This window comes from Octodon degus, unplaced genomic scaffold (genome assembly GCF_000260255.1).
Source record: "Octodon degus isolate 3935 unplaced genomic scaffold, OctDeg1.0 scaffold00158, whole genome shotgun sequence".
Lineage (NCBI taxonomy): Eukaryota > Metazoa > Chordata > Mammalia > Rodentia > Octodontidae > Octodon > Octodon degus.
The window spans coordinates 4,187,334-4,205,993 of record NW_004524734.1 but is presented as its reverse complement, the minus strand read 5'-3'; the positions used below and the strand labels follow the sequence as shown (position 1 = coordinate 4,205,993).

The 18,660-nt window shown below is 41.8% G+C and overlaps 1 protein-coding gene and 2 pseudogenes across 3 annotated transcripts in view; all 3 read right to left on the bottom strand.

The window, feature by feature from the left end:
• Positions 1-18,660, bottom strand: part of Nsun7 (NOP2/Sun RNA methyltransferase family member 7) — an 89,516-nt gene that overhangs the window by 34,208 nt on the left and 36,648 nt on the right. For all 3 annotated transcript variants that reach the window (XM_023702792.1, XM_004642651.2, XM_023702793.1), the window contains exons 8-10: positions 5,897-6,040; positions 5,202-5,303; positions 138-255 (exon numbers count right to left, since the gene is read on the bottom strand). In XM_023702792.1, coding sequence (XP_023558560.1) covers positions 138-255; positions 5,202-5,303; positions 5,897-6,040 — 364 coding nt within the window. The remainder of the gene's footprint in view (positions 1-137; positions 256-5,201; positions 5,304-5,896; positions 6,041-18,660) is intronic.
• On the bottom strand, positions 11,786-12,753 carry LOC105743723 (annotated as a pseudogene).
• Positions 14,121-16,357, bottom strand: LOC101575904 (annotated as a pseudogene).

Sequence of the window (18,660 nt, the reverse complement as noted above, 5' to 3'; positions counted from 1 at the left end):
GAGAGAGAGAGAGAGAGAGAGAGAGAGAGAGAGAGAGATTAGGCTACTTGATCAAATTAAAGAAAGGACTATGCTACTTAGAAAGCCATAGTTTCCATTTTTAAAGATGTTTGAGTTGTTTAGAACCCTTTTCTTACCTGTAAGGTTGTACTTTAACCCCAGGATCTTGAAATTGTAACACTTTCTTAATAACAGCTTCATTTTCTTCTGGATATATTGAGCATGTGCAGTAAACAACCGCTTGTGCTTTAGTAACTGTAATTAAGGAAGATGTAGTCAATGGAATGGCCTCATTAGCAAGCCAAGGCACATGTACTATGTTTCTAGACATGTATTTGCTATGAATACCACCAGGTTTTTTTCTGTGTTTATTTGTTTTTTGGTTTCTTGTTTTGTTTTGAGATAGAATCTTGCTTTGTAATTGTTCAGGCTGGCCTTGAACTCACTATGTAACCCAGACTGGTCTTAAACTCAGAGCTATCACCCTGTCTCAGCCTTCTGAATGCTGGGATTAGAGGTGTGCACCCCCATGCCCAGCACCACAAGATTTTGATGAAAATGATTTCCACTGTGGCAGTCCTCTAAAGCATAAGTTGCATAACATTGTAGTCTATGTATAGCCAATCATTAAGATAAATCCTACTTGAAAATATGATCTCATTACAAACACAAAGAAACACCATAGGTTTCCATGAGTTTGACATGGCTCTCAGCCATTCCTCTACATTTCATCATCTAATTGGTTTAAAGACTGTTCTTCAATGCTGTGTGAACCTTGCAAAATTACTCACAGTTCCAAATCATTGGTCTGCAAAATGAGGTATCACCAAGACCTGGAACTCATGTATTTGCTCACTGTACTGAGCACCAGACAGGTGCTGCCCCAGGGTGTGGGTCACATGGGTGAGCAACAAGACGAAACTCCCTGCCACATGGAGCACATTTGCTAGCCTGGCACAAAGACATTAAGGCACAAACACATGGGAAAAGTAGGTGCCGGTGCAGGGTGGGCGTGATGGTGCAGAGTGTTTCAGAGGAGACCTGAGGAAAGGAGGGCAGATAAGGTTAGAAAGCAGGGGATGAGCCCGGAGAGTTCAGGGCTGTGGAGGCCACAAAATGAGCAGCTGTGGCTTTTGCATGAAAGTGGGTAACCACTGGTTTTAACATCACTCCAAATGCCCTGTTGAGAATGGACAGGAAGCAGGGAACAAGGTGGAAGCCGACAGACAAGTCAGAAGGCCACTGCAGCAATCTGCTTCGAGACAACGGTGTGGGCAGCGCACTGACAGCAGAAGGTGGTGGTGCTCCTGACAACCTGCGATGGACAATGCGTGGGATTCTTCACTTAAGCAAGTGAAGGCAATATTGGAATTAATGAAAATGGAAGAGTGCAAGAGGGACAGGTGGTAGATCAGGATTCCCACTTTGGACCTGTGAGCTCTGAGATGCCCTGCTAGTCACTAGCCAAAGATGTTGGGAAGGTGCTGGAGACATAGGTCGAGAGTTGCGTGGATGTGTAAATGTATGAGGTTAAAACTGTAGGCTGGATGAAATCGCTAAGGGAGTTGAGTATGGACAGAAAAAACGTCCAAGGCATGAGCCGTGGTGCACTGTAATGGGAAAGTGGCGCCAAGGTCAGGAAGACCTGGCAACACAAGAAGAGGAAAGCAAGTGAGATGGCATTCCAGGAGATGGCGCAAGGGGAGAAGGAAGGAAGGGGGTGTGGTCCATCACAACAAAGACGACTAGTCCCATGAGATCAGCCAGTGGTGGTAACAGGACTACCCAGGGTCACAGGGGATCCGCCAGAGACCAGCTCAGCATACTGGCAAGAATGAAAGTGTTGTGGGTTAACAGATTTTTTTTTAAAGAGGAAAAATTTAGAGGAAAACTGTTCTCAGGGAAAAATCAAGTTATAGGGGTGTGATGGATGACACATTTTTGTCAACCTGAGACATTTAGAAGTTTAAAAACTCAGCAGGGGGCCAGGGTCCTTACTTTGTAAACATCCTCATCCTGTGCAAGAGGAGGGCAGGAGACTGTGAGCACTACCCCCGCCCTAGGGAGTGGTGGCCTATGTACAATACAAGGGCGGGAAAGAGGCTTTATCTCCCTCCCCCTTTTGCTCTAGCTGCTTTTGCTGTCTTCTGCACCTTGAAGTGTTGCCCTGTGCCATGTCATCCTGCCTTGGAGCCAGCTGATTATGAACTGAAATCCCCACAAACTATGAGCAAAATAACCCTTTTCTTCCTTAATTTTGAGTGTTGGATATTTTGACTCAGCAACAAGAGAAAAGTAACCAAAGATGGAGCTGAGGAGAGCTCCGCTGCTGAGAAGGAACAAGAGAAGAGAAAAGATGACCTCAGGGCATCACTGGAGGCAACAACTGTGCCCCCTTTGCAGCCTCCAAACTTCAAAAGTGAAAGACTTTGCTTTGAAAAGAAAGCCATACAGCACTACGTTCTGTATGGAACGTAGAAAGAAAGGCAGCAGCCGCACCAGGTTCCAGAGTGGAGACAGTATAGAAAATGTGTTACTTGGGCTGGTGCGACAGCTCAGCAGACTGAGCACCTGCTTAGGCAAGCTCAGGGACTGGGGGTCGATCTCCAGCACCACATGCCATGCCAGCCCCGTCCCTGGGCATGCTGGGATTGCCACTGAGGCCAGGTGTGGTAACATATGCCTGTAATCCCAGCACTGAGGAGGCTGAAAACAGGATGATCACTAGGAGTCTGAGCTGCACAGTGACCCTGTATCAAATACATTAAATAAAAGAAAGAAGAAAGAAAAGAAAATGTGTTAGTCAAAAGAGGATGCAGAGTGCCCAGTGATCCAGGCATTCAACCCCTACAATTAAGAGAGAAGAAAGCCTGGCTACTGCTCCAGCTGGCAGCTGACCCTGGATCGTCCATGTGGTACTGGTTTAAGATGCAAGCCGAATGCAAGAATTATGGCACTAAAAAGGCTTCCACCTTGATTTCAGAAGGCCTGTGAGGCCAGGCAGTGTGCCTCAGACAGGGCAGTGACTGAAGCTATAAGTGTATGAAGCCTAAAGTGCTATGGAAGAACACAGAAGTTTGGAAAAGCCAGGATTATGGATCGTCTAAGGAAAGCTGCATGGAGGGAGCAAAGCAGGCCTAAGAGAGAGGCCATGGGAGCTCTGACTACCAGACGTGCCACAGGGGTAGGGTCACGCAAGCCTTTCGGAGTTCACAATGCACCAAAGGGGCTATGAATTCTGGAGCTCTGGAGCACACAGGATGGAAGATGATGAAAGACAAGCTCTCTCAAAAGAAGCATGGGGACCTGAGTGCAGGAGATGAGAAGGCCCAGGGTCAGGGCTCCTTCAGCCACCTGCTTTCATGGGATAAAGAAGCTAGAGAGGCATGTTTGGTGATTTTAGAGTAGTGTTTCCAGTGATCTTAAGAGGTGTTTTCCATGATTTTAGAGAAGTGTTTCTGATAAATTTGTACTATAGAGCTACAGCTGTGAGATTTAGCAGGGAAAGGAATTAGGGAGCCTGGGCCCTCTTGTTACTGTGGTCAAAGAATGCAAGCGATGCTAAAAAGGATGATTTCATAAGGATTCAACCAAATAATAATATAAATACAGTAATAGGTGCCCAGCAAATAATAAGAGATCACCAATGTTCAAATATTTTAAGTTATTTTCACAATGACTTATAAGACTGAGAATAATTATCCTTTAAATGGTTAACTTCAAACTTTTGAGCTTTCAGTCATTTATATCAAAACAGGCACTTTAGCTAACATGGTTTTATGTTTACAACTTGATTTACAATATGTTTTCCAGTAAACTATCCTTCTCTCATAGGCTGCCAAATACTGTGTTTATCAGCATCATGAAAGAGCTTACATCATTAAATCCTTTTGCTTTTTATAATTCCTTCTGAGGGCTTTCTTAAGTGTTAAATATTCAATTAAAATTTAATTAAAATGCACAACATAAAATGTTTATTTATTTTTTTTTTTTTTTTGGCAGAAGCAGGGATTGAACTCAGGCCCTTGCGCTTGCCAGGGAAGCACTTATTCCACTGAGCCATCTCCCCAGCCCAAAAAATGTTAACTTAAATATTGCATGGTTTTTCTTAAATGAGAAACCCAAAATATAAATAATTCAAAGAGCAAAATAAAAGACAGATGATAGGAAACAGGGAGGGAAATCTTTCCATTGATGGGAAGGGAATCTAGGAAAAGAGAGAAGAGGAAAAGGAAGTAAAAAAGCAACAAAGTGGGATATGTTGATGTACCATACCAGCTCTCCAGGATAAAGGTATTCACTATGTATTGCAAACATGTACTAACAGAAATGTTACTAACTTCCAGATCTTCTGGCCAATTTACTTCAATAGCTCATGTACATGCTACCACAGTCAAATTACTGCAGCAGCAACATCAACCAAAAAAGGGCAGACTTCCTTTGTGCTAGAGTGCTGTATTTCTACTCATGTGGACCTTCATGTATGGAATTATCTACATCCACGGCTTTATCCTGCAGCCTGTGGCAGGATTAATTCATGTCCATCAACCTAACACCAGCTTAAGATCCAACCCAGAGCAGGCACTTGGTAAACATACTTGGAACTAAATGAAAGTTGATTAATTCTTCAGAGACTTCTAGATTTCGCCCACTCCTAGAAAGGCAGTGTTACTCAAAATCTAAGAGGTGCTCCAATCTAACTGGAGTGACCGAAGCACTGACTCAAGTCATCCTTCAAGAGCCTTGTTATTCAAACTTCAAGTCAAGAGAGCAAGACTTTCTCTGCAGTTACACCTTTCCTTTCTCAGCTCAGCACTGAGAGATATGAGCTGGATTACAGCTTGGACTGTGGAAGAGCTCGGAGAAGTAGGCACAATGGCGACAGAAGAATTACAGCAAGTAAGAAGGCAGAAACCAGAAAGACGAAGATGTACAATTACAGATGTGCATAACCACTTTGCCTCAGCATGAAGAAAATTCACTTAGGCTAGCTAATCTGTGTTTAAGATGATCACACATATATCTTTAAAGACTTATATTAAGTAGATTAAAAAAATTTGTTATGTGAAGGTACTAACACTGAATATTCTGGAAAATTTGATTATGGTTCTCACTTCACTGCTTTGATATAGTAAATAAAATATTCATGTTTCTAAGATTAACACTGCATTTTAACAACACTGTACTAATGATAAACTTACATTTCATTGCATGTGTCAGCTGCTCATACTGCTGTTGAACTAGAACCTGAAGCTTCTCTTCGGATGTGCCTCCTTGCGAGAGATCTTTAAGTAAGTCTGTATCTAAATTTTTAAAAGTAAATAAATATCTTTAAATATATTCTTATGAAGTACTTTTTACTATTTTCATGTTACTTTTTCTATTGCTTTGCCTTTGATCAATATTCATGGAAAAATACCTATCAAAACAAAATAGATAGGGCTGGTGAGATGGCTCAGTGGTCTAAAGCACCTACTTAGAACAAGCTTAGCAAAGCACAGGGACCCACGGTTCAATCCCCCAGCACCACATGCCAGCCAGCCCCGCCCCCTGGTGGGCTGAACTGGCCACACACACACACACACACACACACACACAAATAAACAAATAAATAAAATTAAAAAAAATAGATACTAAAATGTTGATTTAAAATTAATAAAATTAATTATTAGTTGTACTGTTTTCCAAAAATAACACAGAAAATATTTAATGTTAATTTTCTTCTTTCAAGTATTTATGAAAGAGTCATCCACGTAGCCATGTCAGTCATTTAGGCATATAAGAATAAATGCAATCAATCTAAAGACAAATGCACAAAAGAGAATAAAATTTATTTTCCACAAACTGAATGGCTATACTCAATTGATTGTAATAATTTAGAAATTAAAACAAGTACCTTCATACTCATTTAAAATAAATTCCACTGGATTACTAACACCCACTCCTGAACAGCGAGGCAGCAGCAGAATGACTTTAACTTTCTGCAGCCTCTGGTCCTTTGATTCAATGTTACCAAATGTCTCACGAAGTATTTCAATATCTGGGAGAAAAAAATAGTATGAAATATTAACTTAAGATCTGAATTTATGATGTGACTGTATCTATGTTTGATTCATTTTAAAATTCTCAACCCCACAAAAACGCATCGTAATGTAGTCAGGAAAGACGATGTTATTCTCTAAAAACCTCCCCAAGTCAATACAGGAATTTCCTTAGGGGTATTTTTCTGAGGTTTTGCTTTGTTTTGTTTAGGTACTGGAGACTAAACTCAGGACCTTACATTTGCCAGGCAGGTGCTTAAACTGCTATCTCCCGGCCCAGGAATTTTCTTAATAAAGTGCCTGTTCTACCTAAGAAAAAGAGTTTGAAATTTAAAATTGCAGTTTTCTTGAACTTCAGGTTCAATTTAAAGTAGTATGAGAAGGCCGGGGAGATGGCTCAGTGGAACAAGTGCTTGCCTGGCAAGCGGAGGGGCCTGAGTTCAATTCCTGGCTCTGCTGATAAAGTAGTATGAGATAGTGGAGGAACTGGGCTTTGGAAACACAGATCTGAGCTTGAGTCCTGACTCCACTATCTACTACCCTAGTAGCGTCCTGAGCTCTGTAAGCTCCGTGAGCTTTGCTAGCTTCCCTTTCCACATGACTAACATGGAGTGGCTTCCTTATACAACTGTGCCCAGCACCGACACAAAGCAGTTAGGCGGAGCACGGCATCTCATATACATACAGTAAATGTTTGGCATTATGTCTCTCTTCCATTTTTACCCTCTTATATGCTACCATTTCCAGGAAAACAAATGGGTATCAAGACCCTTTAAAAGGCACAGGCTGGAGCCGGGGAGATGGCTCAGTGGAACAAATGCTTCCCTGGCAAGCACAAGGGCCTGAGTTCAATCCCCGGTTCTGAAAAAAAAAAAATAAAAAATAAAAATAAAAGGCACAGGCTAAGGTGCTGAACCCATAATAGAGATCGGTGGGCATTACTCCCTCCCCTCTATGGTCCTTGTGATTCAGTTTGAGAGTGTCCACCTCCCTCAGGTTACAACAGCCTGTGCCCCTACCTTAAGACCAACCCTCTGGGGACAGGGCAAGGCTACCAAAGAAATGTGCTCTGGGTTGCACTGCTAGGATCCTAAACAGCCTTCTAAGGAGAAAGGCCCTCTGGAAGAGGGCGTGGGAATCCTCAGGAGGGGCATGCAGAGCCAGCTGGCCCCTGGACAGTGGTGATGCAGAGCACTGTCAGCGTCCCAAAGTGGCAAAGGGATTTTGGAGCTGAGAGACCAGGAAGATAACTGGCCCAGTGTCTGAACTCATTTTTTTCTTGACACTTCTTCTCTTGTGTGTTCTTCCTATACAACCACCTGCCCTCTTTGTATCGCCATGTCCAGGCCTTTGGACTTCTTTCCAAGGGCGATGACATTAAATCTATGCGATGACAAGTTCTGCATTTGTATCTACTCCCAAATGCCTGAGGCTACCACCACTTAGTGCTGAACAGGTATCTTACACCTAACCTGCCCAAAACCCACCTCCTGCTGGAGCCTTCCCATCTCAAGATGGGGCAGACCTACCTATCCAGGTGAACAAACCAACAGCCTTCACTGGTCCTGACGCCAGCACCCGCCCGCGGCCCATGTGCAATCATATGACCGCACATCACCTGCCACAAGTCAGTACCACGCCAGGCTGTGTTTGGTCGCCTCTTAGCTCATCTCTCTGCAAAGCCCCGGGATAACCACATGCTCTACACTTGTCTGTCCTCTGTTCAAGGTCCTGTGAGGAAGTCCCATCTTGTCCAAGGTCCAAACCCTTCCTCTGGCACAGAATGCCTGACTTTGTGGCTGTCTTGATGTCTTGAACCAATTCTAAACATTTACCTTTTGTGGTAATTTTGACTTTGGGGAAGAGCAGAGCCCCATGGTGCCACATCTGCTAAGGACAAGCCACATAATACTTTTGACAGTTCCAGTGGCAATGCGACACTAGAGCGTTATCACGATAAAGGGCAAACCATTTGCCCATTTCTTAGGGCATTTCCTTTGTGCATTAAATGCTCCAATGAGCCCTCACAATATTCCGAGTCCTGGCAATATTCCTGGGTACAGACCCAATTCACACAATTCCATCAAGATTAGAACACAGTACAGGCCAGATCTTGATTGAGAAGCCTTGTTCTGCACAAGAACTAGATGGTTTCCATGGAGAACACTGAGCCAAGCCTGGTCTCAGGATCCTAACTACAGACCTCAATTTCATGGCTTGATGTTTCTTAAAGAGCCAGAAGCTTATATGGCCCAACCACACAACCCCAATGAAACTGGCAGACCGTGTTGCTTTTGTCTGACAGTCAAAATGTGTGGCACAAATTCTGCACTCAGTCACCTCACGTTCCAATCTGCTGTGAACACGCTTTCTGAACAAAACCACAGCTGAAACTTGCCATGCATAACAGTGAAGTTCTGCGTGCCACTTCTGGGATGCAAGACCCCTGGCTTTCCCCTGGATGGTACGTGGTGGCCACATTCACCACATTCACTGGTCACACGGCACGCACGCTATTACTACAGGGGGAGGGAGAAGGGTAATGAATCTGGGGAGGAAACGTGGGGCCATAAGGTAGGTATAATTCAACTTCAGGGAATACTACTGAATGACACAAATTTAAGTGCCACACACAGTGCCTGCCCATTCTGAAGGCTCTGCCAGTCTTTTAGCTTTTAAATCTTTAAAAAAATCTTTTATTTATTTATTTAGTACAGGGTGCCTCCATGCCCAGTTTCGAACCCAGATCCCTGAACTTGCCAGGCAGGCGCTTAGACTGCAGAGCTACCTCTCCAGCCCTTCTTACATTTTACATGTCATAGGTGTGTAGTAGTGAGTTGTTGTGACTTTAATTGCACTTCCCTGATTACTACTGGATTTGACATTTTTATATAAGTTACTTTGCTTGGCATTTGAATATCTTTTTGCAAAATACCTAGTTACATCTCTTGCACATTTTCATATTGATATATCTCCTTTTCATTAGTATTCGTAAGATTTCTTACACATGACCAATAAAAGCTCTTTATCAATTTGTGCACTTCTCTATGGCCTGTCTTTGCATACTTAACCCACATAATTTTGGTTTTTAAAAATTTTCTATAGCCCAATTTATCAACCATTTCTTGTATAGTGAGAACTTCATATGTATTAAGAAATCTTACCCTACCTCCAGGTCATGACCTATTTCTCTGTAATAAATTCTAGAGGATTTTAGATGAGCATATTGTTACGAAATGTCCATTTCACTTTTTGCAGCACACCTTACCAAAAATCCCTTCTCTTCCTCAATTTTCTGCAGTGTCACTTTAGTCCTAAATGAAGTAACTCTGCATCTGGGTCTCGACTGGACTCTGACCTGTTCCTCTGGTCTATTACCCACCTTCACACTGCCTTAAATACTCTGCTGTTTTAATTTTTATCTAAACTTCCAGTGAGGGCTAGGCGTGGTGCTGCACACCTGTAATCTCAACACTCAGGAGGTTTAGGTAGGAGGATTTCCCTGAATTCAAGGCTAGCTGGGGCAAGAACCTGTCTCAAAAAATTAATTTAAAAAAAGAAAAAAAATCTTTCAGTGAAGTCTTCGAACTTTGTTCTTCATTTTCAGTGGAATCAGAGGGTATATTCAGCCCTCTGTACCACCATAAAAAATTGATTTCTACCAAAAAACTACTAGAATTTTTATTGGGATTGAACTAAACCTCTAAGAGTAACTTGACAGAAATGTCATCTTTCAATTCTTGAATGTGGTCTGTTCTTCCATCAATTCAGGGTTTCTTCCTTTCAATAATGTTCTGCTGTTTTAGAAGGAGGTCTTGCATTCTTTTTTGTTGGAAGCACTGTTGTTTCATATTTTGAATACTATTTTATTTTATTATTTAAAAAAATAGATGGGGCTGGAGAGATGGCTCAGTGGTCTAAAGCACCTATTTGGAACAAGCTTGGAAAAGCACAGGGACCGCGGTTCGATCCCCCAGCACCACATGCCAGCCAGTCGCGCCCCCTGGTGGGCTGAGCTGGCCACACACACACACACACACACACACAATAAATAAATGTAAAAAAAATAAAAAATAAAAAAAATTTAAAAAAAATAAAAAAATAGAAACAGTAATGCAGAATTTCAAAACACAATAATTGGAGATTAACAATGGTTAACATATTGCATATTGTTATCTTCAAAGTAATTGCTCAGATTACCAGATATAAGTGTTGTCTTAGTTACTTTTCTCTCATCGCTGGGACAAACTACCCAACACCCCAAATTAAGGAAGGAAAGGTTTTAATTAGCTCACAGTTAGTGGAGGTTTCAGTCCATACTCAGCTGGCTCCAAGGCAGAGCGGCACATGGCAGAAAACAACCATTCATGGTGGTAGCAAAGAGCAAGGAACAAAGGGCGGTGCAGCAGCTCTGGCAGCTAGCTAGCCTCTCTCCCCTCCTTACATTTTAATTCAGATTCCCCACCCCAGGGCGAGAGTGTAGCACTCACACCTGCAATCCCAGCACTAGATCAAGAATCTATCACATTAACTTACATTTCTTGTTATATAGGTCTTGCTTTATCTTGGTCTTAACCATCTAGCAGAAAAGTATAAAAATGATGTATAAAAAGTAAAACCATATTAATGTTGAGCTGTAAAAGGCTCAAATCAACAACTTCTGACATTGCCAGTCCTATGGATAACCCACTACTATTATGGACTACTGGACTATATGGGAGTATTTTGCTGAATTCATGCACCTACAATATTTAAATGGCAATGGAATACCCATCTCTGACAAAACTAAACAAAAAAAGGTGATAAAAATGAAGGACCATTTTGTATCTGTATATACAACATAGTTAGGATAGATATACAGCTACTTTTTCTTAATTCAATGAGAAGAAATGTTTGCACTAATAGTGTTTAGACAGGATATCATGTCTGCATCTTGCACTATGAATAACCACGATGAAGACAACAATATGCAATGTACTAATAATTGAAACTGTCCTACTAATCGGTTTTGAAACTGTCTCACTGCTGTTTCTCAATAAAATTTTTTTTAAAAATCTATCACAAACTCCAGAAGCTGACCCATGACTGCATGAGGCTTTGGAGGGACAACTAGACACAAACTGTAACAGTTATGAAAATGTAAACAATATAAGCATAACCTGTTCTTTTCAATGACCTAATAGGCATACACCACTACTCCTGTCTCAAAATTTTTGTCTTTGTAATGTTGTTTCCAGATTTTGATACCATTTCTAAAATGAACTGGGATATATTGCCATATGAAGTCTTCTCATCCATAAACACAAAGTGGCCAGGTGTGGTGGCACACACCTATAATCCCAGCACTCTGGAGGCTGAGTTGGGAGCCTGTGGCCAGAGGACTGCAACAAGTGCCAGGCCAACCTGGGCTACATAGTGAGTTCAAGGCCAGCCTGAGCTGCATAGCTACCTTGTCCCAAAAACAAACAAATACCCAGAATGTTGTTTGTATCATCTCTAACTTCGTGTGTGTGTGTGTGTGTGTGTGTGTGTGTGTGTGAAAAACCATACCTCATAAAATACTTTAATTCTAGTCTAACAGCACCAGGTGCGATCTGGGGACAGAGTTTGGGTACAATGCTGTGTGGTGGCCACACATTCACACCCAGCTCCAACAAGGCCCCCAAAGAGTAACTTACCTTTGGGGATCAAGCCAAAGAGGGGAGCAGCAGCCCCAGAACAGGGGCAGGCCTGCGGAAAAGGTGTTACTTCTTGGCAAAGGAGATCTGCATGGTGTTGTTCTGGGTGATCTCAAAGCCCTGCAGGGCATCATGAGTAGTCCCTGCCTGCACTTCATTGCCAGTATCTATGAAGGCGAGATCATGCCGCCCAGGCACCAGGCGGACCTCCTTGAAGCCAGGGAACTGGTTGAAAAGCATGGACAACATGAGTTCGTTGGTCTCCTCCGGCAGATTGGTCAGGAATAGGATGTGATTTGGTGGATTCTCCAAGGGGGGGCTGGGCAGGTGGCATGTGCACTGGCATAAGCTGCTGTGGGGACGTGGCCGCAGGAGGAATCTGGCCTGGTGCGAGGCCTAGAGGCGGGATCATGCCAGAAGGTGGCATGTACAGTGGCTGGCCCGGCATGTGGTGCATGATGCGGGGAGCCTGCATCATGATGGGTGGCAGGCCCAGGACGGGGCCCTGGACAGCTCCCACTACAGGGGGTGCACAGCCTTCTTGGCAGATGGCATCTCCTGGCTCTTGGGCTTCCTCTTCTCCAGCCTGCGGTCCCACTCCACAAAAGTACGCTGCATCTTGATGATGATACCCAAGTCGGTCTTGGCATACTGGATGCCCATCAGCTTGTCATAAGAAATGAAACCTTGCATGGAGCGCAGGGCATTGGTGGCACTGCTGATCTCCTTGAAATGACAAAAGCCTGCCCTCTCATCTTCAGGCTCCAAGAGACCACAATACCCAGGATCTGACCAACCTGGGAGAAGATAGCGTTCAGGGTTTTCTTCAGCTCATTTTTCTTGATCTTCTGAAACATGGAGGCTTTGATATAAATAGTGTGTTTGGGGCAGGTCTCAGGAACTGCCGTGATAGGGCCATCGGGCCACAGGTGCCACGAGCAGCGACAGGCAAGTTCTTCAGGTAAGTCCACATCTCTAATTTCTTTAAATAATGTTTTGCCCTTTTCAATATACAAGTCTTGCACTTCTTTCATTAAATTTATTCTAAAATTTTATTCTTTTTGATGTTATAATTTTTAACTTTTTTTTTAGATTATTCATTGCTAATGTATAAAAACACAAATTTTTTACATATGATCTATATATATTCATTTTGTATCCTGCAACCTTGTTATACTGATTTGTTATAGTTTTTTTAAGTATTCCTTACCATTTGCTGTATAAGAAAGTATTTGTTGATTCTAAGCAATTTTGCTTTATACATGTCAAGACTATGATGCTACATACATTCATCTTTAACACTGTTATATATCCTGATGAACAGAACCTTTCATAATTATAAGCATCTTTATATCTTCTTCAAGCCCTCGGGATTAACCCTTGTGCGAGGCACACATTCTGCAGCTGAGCTACACCATGTTCTATGAATGTTTCTTTACTAGAATCTCTTTGTAGCTCTTTTTGTCCATATATACATTACATGTCTTTTTTGGTCTCTTTACATGTCTGGTATGTTTATTCAAGGGGTATAAACAGTGCATAATTGATTTTTTTTATTTTTTGTAGTACTGGGGATCGAACTCAGGACCTTGTGCTTGCCAGACAGGCACTTATGACACTGAGCAAATTGATCTTTTAAAATAAAATACTGATATTCATTTTTTCTTTATTTCAAGTATTCAGTCCATATATTTTAATGTATTTAATATGTACTTTATAACGTGTCTATATAATATTTTAATGTCTTATAGAGAAACTTAAATATAGGTACTTCGGTTTAATCTATCAGCCTATTTGGTTTTTTATCTTTCCTACCTTTCTTTAGTCTTTACCTTGTTTGTTGATTGGTATTTTAGTTCTATTCTTCCTCCATAAACTACTTTTTTAGTGTATTTAGTACAGGGTCTAGAGGGTCTCACTACGTAGATCAGACTCGCAGTAATCCTCCTGTTTTCAGCCTCCCAAGCACTGAGACTACAGGTGTGCACCACCACACCCAGTCTCAATCACTATCTCAGCATGCCCCAGGTGCGGGGCCAGCACAGCACATCTGGGATTGAACCCCAGCCACTGCCAGTCAAGCGCTTATCCTACTGAGTCATCTCCCCAGCCCCAAACCCTAGCTACTGCACTCTGCCTAAGCAGGTGCTTCAATCTCCACTAAACTTTTTTGTTTAATTTTTTTTTACACAAAAGGAGGCTTTTTTATTCAAAGTTATAACTGGATAAGTAATTTGTTTGCAGCCATTCTTGTGAAATACTTTAAAAAAAAATACGACCAACTTCTTTGCAAACAGTAGACACATACTTCAACTATGATGACCCTAATTTTTGGTGGATAATGTACACATGATTAGGCAGAAATAGGCAAGCTCACACGGGTAGATTAACCATCAAATTCTCAGTCAAAACTCCGTTTGTGGCCTCCGTTTCTTGATTGCTTTCTGTTCCCACTTCTTCTTCTCCCATCTTGTCAACTTCCTAAGTGACTCCCGTCGACTCTGTCTACCTGACTGGCCACCAGATCAACCACATGAGCAGCCTGACTGGCAAGACCTGCCACTTGACCAGCCACTCCTCTGTCTGGAATTAGAATATGTGTTTCCATCATAATAATCTTCAATTTCAGGTAATTTGGCTGGCACTGAGAGTATCCAGTCTGAATCATGCCACTCTGCCTGTAACTTTCTGACTCAGTTGTGGAAATATCAAAGCAAACACTCATGTTTCCTTTTAGGAAGCACATTCTGGTGATTTGGGATACCACAGTACTACTCAGCTTTCTGTTAAGCTCTTTCCAAGCACAGCTGACATCCTGTATTTCTTCTGAGTTCTCCAGGGTCATGGTCACAAACCCCTTATCAGAGGTGATCAAGGAACGCAGTTCAAAGCTCGATGCACCAGAAATGTGGGCTAATGCTGCAGCCACAGCATCCAATGCCCCTTTCTCGTCTATCAGTCTCTGAGCTGATGGTCCAAAAAAATCAACAGCAGCGTAAGAAACAGAAGCCAGAGGCCTGATGGCAGCCATGCTTTTACATTTAATTAAATCCATTGTAGAAGGAACATCTACACGTTTAAAAGTAATTCTTGCTTTTTGTTCCACATATCTTAGTTGACCTCTTTCTCTTGTTTGACAAAAACATATGCAAATCCCCATTCGGCCAGCTCTCCCTGTGCATCCAGAGCAATGAATATAGGACTCAACATCCTGTGGAGGACAACTCTGAATCACCAGGTTAACCTCAGGAATCTCCAAACCACGGGCAGCCACATTGGTGGCCATCAAAACTTTAAAACTACCTTCTCTGAAGCCTTTCAGTGTAATTTCTCTTCATGACTGTGCAATGTCCCCATGTAAACACTGGGTGTTCTGTTTTATTTGTGGATTCATGGCCATTTCAGTTACATTCTTCTTGGTCTCACAGAAGATAATGGCCCTCCCTTCAGACTCACTGTAGACGTGCAAGACGTTTCCAAAAACGGCTGGTCTCTAAGACCAGTGGCAATGGATGGCCAAATGTTCCACAGTAGTTGCAGCCTTTTGAGTCATTTTTCCAACAAAGTCAACCTGTTCATATCTGGATTTCATGTTTGCAACTTTGTATACCTACTGTGGGCAAGTTGCAGAAAAAAGTAAAGTTTGAGGATTGTCTTCAGAATCAATTTTGTAGGATTCATGGATAATATCTTCAACTAGTTCAGCAAAACCTAAGTCTAACATCTGGTCCACTTCATAAAGTACAACATGGTGCAGTTTAGAAAGATCCAGGTGGCTGCTCTGCAGATGATCTTTGAAAGCCCAGAGGTCCCAACCAAATGTCTATACCGTTTCGAATATGATTTATTTAGCTTTGATATGATGTTCCACCATAGAAACATGCCACGCTGAGTTTCCTAGATATATCTTTGAAGTCTTTGGCTGCTTGGTTTGCCAATTCCCTTGTTGGAGTCAAAATAGGTACCTTTGGTGAGAGGCTTTTTTTTTTTTAACTGTTTCTTGATTTCTTTGGAGCCTTTCAATCAAGGCAATGGCAAAGAGAATGTCTTTCCTGTTCTTGTCCATGCTTGAGCAATCTATTTTTTTCCTTCATATACAGGACCAAAGGTCTTAACTTGAATAGGAAAGAGATATGTTACCCCTCGACCTTTCAGAAGCTTTATGTCTCTTCAGAAATAGAGAAATTGGAGAAGGCTCCCTCTTTCTGTTCACGGGTTAGTCTCTTCCAGTTCATTAACACTTGATTTATGAGAACTTTCTACAGATGACACTTGTTTAGATTTTTTTTCACATTCATTAATATCACCATTTGATAGATCTTTTCTTCTTATGAGATGTGGAAAATTCATCTGCAAGTCTATTCAACCCTTCATCAGTATCTCCATTTAGCTTCTCTTTGATTTTAGCTTTTCTGGGCTTGGGAGCATCCAGGTCATCTGTAACACCATTTTCTCTTGTTTCCTCTTCTCATCTGAGTCATGACAGTGCCTTGACCTCCTTCTATCACTCTTTTGCTGCTCCTTCCTCTTGCTCTCAGACTCTTCCAAAGGTGCTTCCAGCTCCATAATATCCCCCCAGAGGAGTTTCCCAGGCATTACTGGCCGCTGCCACCTCCCTTTGGGCACGGTGGCCACAACCACCTATGGACAGTGACAGCGTGAAAGGAAGTCGGGGTAAGGCATCTGCCTGGCCAGGGTTATACATCACTTCCAGGACACGCACCACGTGGCGGGGAGGGAAAATAATCCCGGATAACTCTTGGTATTCCACTAAACTATTAATGGTACATTTTTTATTATTTATTTCCTAGATATCCTAGAAATTATAACATACTGCTATCTTAGTATCACTTAACTATTTTTATTATTTCCTAGAAAAGCTAGGACCATAGAACACAGCAATTCCATGTAATTTTCTCTAAAATTCTATGCCACTATTTCATTTATTTTGATTATAGTAATATGTAAGCCATAAGACACACCATAATCATTTACCTATGTATTTTCTTTTTTCATTGTTCCTTTTTAGCAGCCACCTCAACTTTCAACATACTATTCCTCTACCCAGACAATGTTTCCTTTATATCTTTATTTCATTTTATTTCAAAGCTTATTTATGTACATATAAATAAAATCTATCCTGGAAGTGTTTTTCAGCACTATGAAGATATAGGTAAACTGACTTTTCATATCAATCATTTCTGTTGTAAAGTTAGTTTTTTTATTTTATTGCCATTTTGTTGAAGGTAGTATAAATCTTCTGCCTGGCTGTTTACCCTCAGTTTTGTCTTCAGTTTTCAGCAATTATACTACCATATGCCTAAGATGTTCTCTTTCTCTATGGAGGGCAGCAAAATATCATAGAATGAGAAGCTTATAAATAACAGAAATTTAGGGCCAGCAAGACAGCTCAGCAGACTAAGCACCTGCTTAGGCAAGCACAGGGACCGGAGTTTGATTCCTGGCACCACATGCTACACTGGCCCCACCCCCGGGTGCACTGAGCCGGCCACCAAGTCCAGGCATGGTGGCCCACACCTGTAATCCCAGCACTAAGAGGCTTGAAAACAGGAGAATCACCACGAGTCCGAGCTGTGTAGTGAGACCCTGCACAAAATACATAAAAAAAAAAAAAGAACAGAAATTTGCTTCTCATAGGTCTGGAGGCTGGGGAGGCCAAAGTTAAGGCACTATGAATCCAGCATCCGAGGGCCCACTTTCTCATTACCAGTCTGTGTCACACAGTGGGCAAGGCTAGTTAACTGTTGGGATCTTGCTCATGAGGGACTAACCTCATTGACAAGGGCTCTGCCCTTATCACCGAATCACCTCTCAAAACCCCACTCCCCACATGATCATGTTGAGGATAGGATTCTAACATATGAATACAGAAGAGGGGGCCAACTTTCACCCCATAATATGTGTCCCATACATTTATTCTTACTAGAGTTCTCAAGCCTTCTTCAGTCTGTGGCTTAGAGTCATTTATGTGCACTGGATAACTCCCGGCCTGAAATTCAAATGCCACTTCCTTCCAATTCCCATAGAAACTCTTTCCTCTCTTCTTGGGATTCCAGTCATAACTTACGAGATCACTGGATCACTCAGTCTCAAGATCTTCATTCTTTTGTCTTCCCATGTGAGTCTGGATATTTTCATCTAGTCACCAGTCTATATATTGTTTCTTTTTGCTTTGTTCATTTAATGTCGAATCCATCCATTTCTTTTTCTTTTTGTTTATTGTTGGAGATCAAACCCACAGTCTTGTGCATTCCAGGTAAGCACCCTATTACTACACTATACTTTAGTCCTTACTTCTTAATTTCACATATAGTACTTTTTCCATTTTAGGATTTTCTTTTAGCTAATTTTTATTATAGTTTCCATTTCTGTACTGAAATGTGAAAGTGTGCCATTTGGTCTCTCAGCACATTAATGATAGTTATTTTGAAGTTTACAATGGAGATGTCCAGTATCTCAATATTCCGCGGGTCTCCTTCTTCTCAGTGTCTTATCTTTACTCAAATCATACCTACCACTTCTTGGCCTTGTAGCTAACATTCAGTGTGGCATCAGTTTAATATTTCAGTTGTATCTTTTCTTATTTGTCCAGTTTTTTTTTTTTAACTGAGTGCTAGCCATGACATTTAGAAAACTTTAGAAGGTCACTGGAAACTTAGGATGATGTTATTTGCTTTTAGAGAGCATTAGCTTTTGGCATCTTGAAGGAAAAAAGCAGGCTTAGTAAGCCAGGGCACAGGCAGCCCCAGATCACCTCCATCTAATGGGGATTAGGGTGACTAGAATGTGGGCTCCTATTTTCTGGAGAAATGATCACTACTCAGAGTTTACTTCTTGCCTCAAGTGAAATCTTGAGTCTTTATCAGGCCACTGCTACCAGTCAAGCTCTGACTTCAACTTTTCGTTTCCTTTGCTCTAAG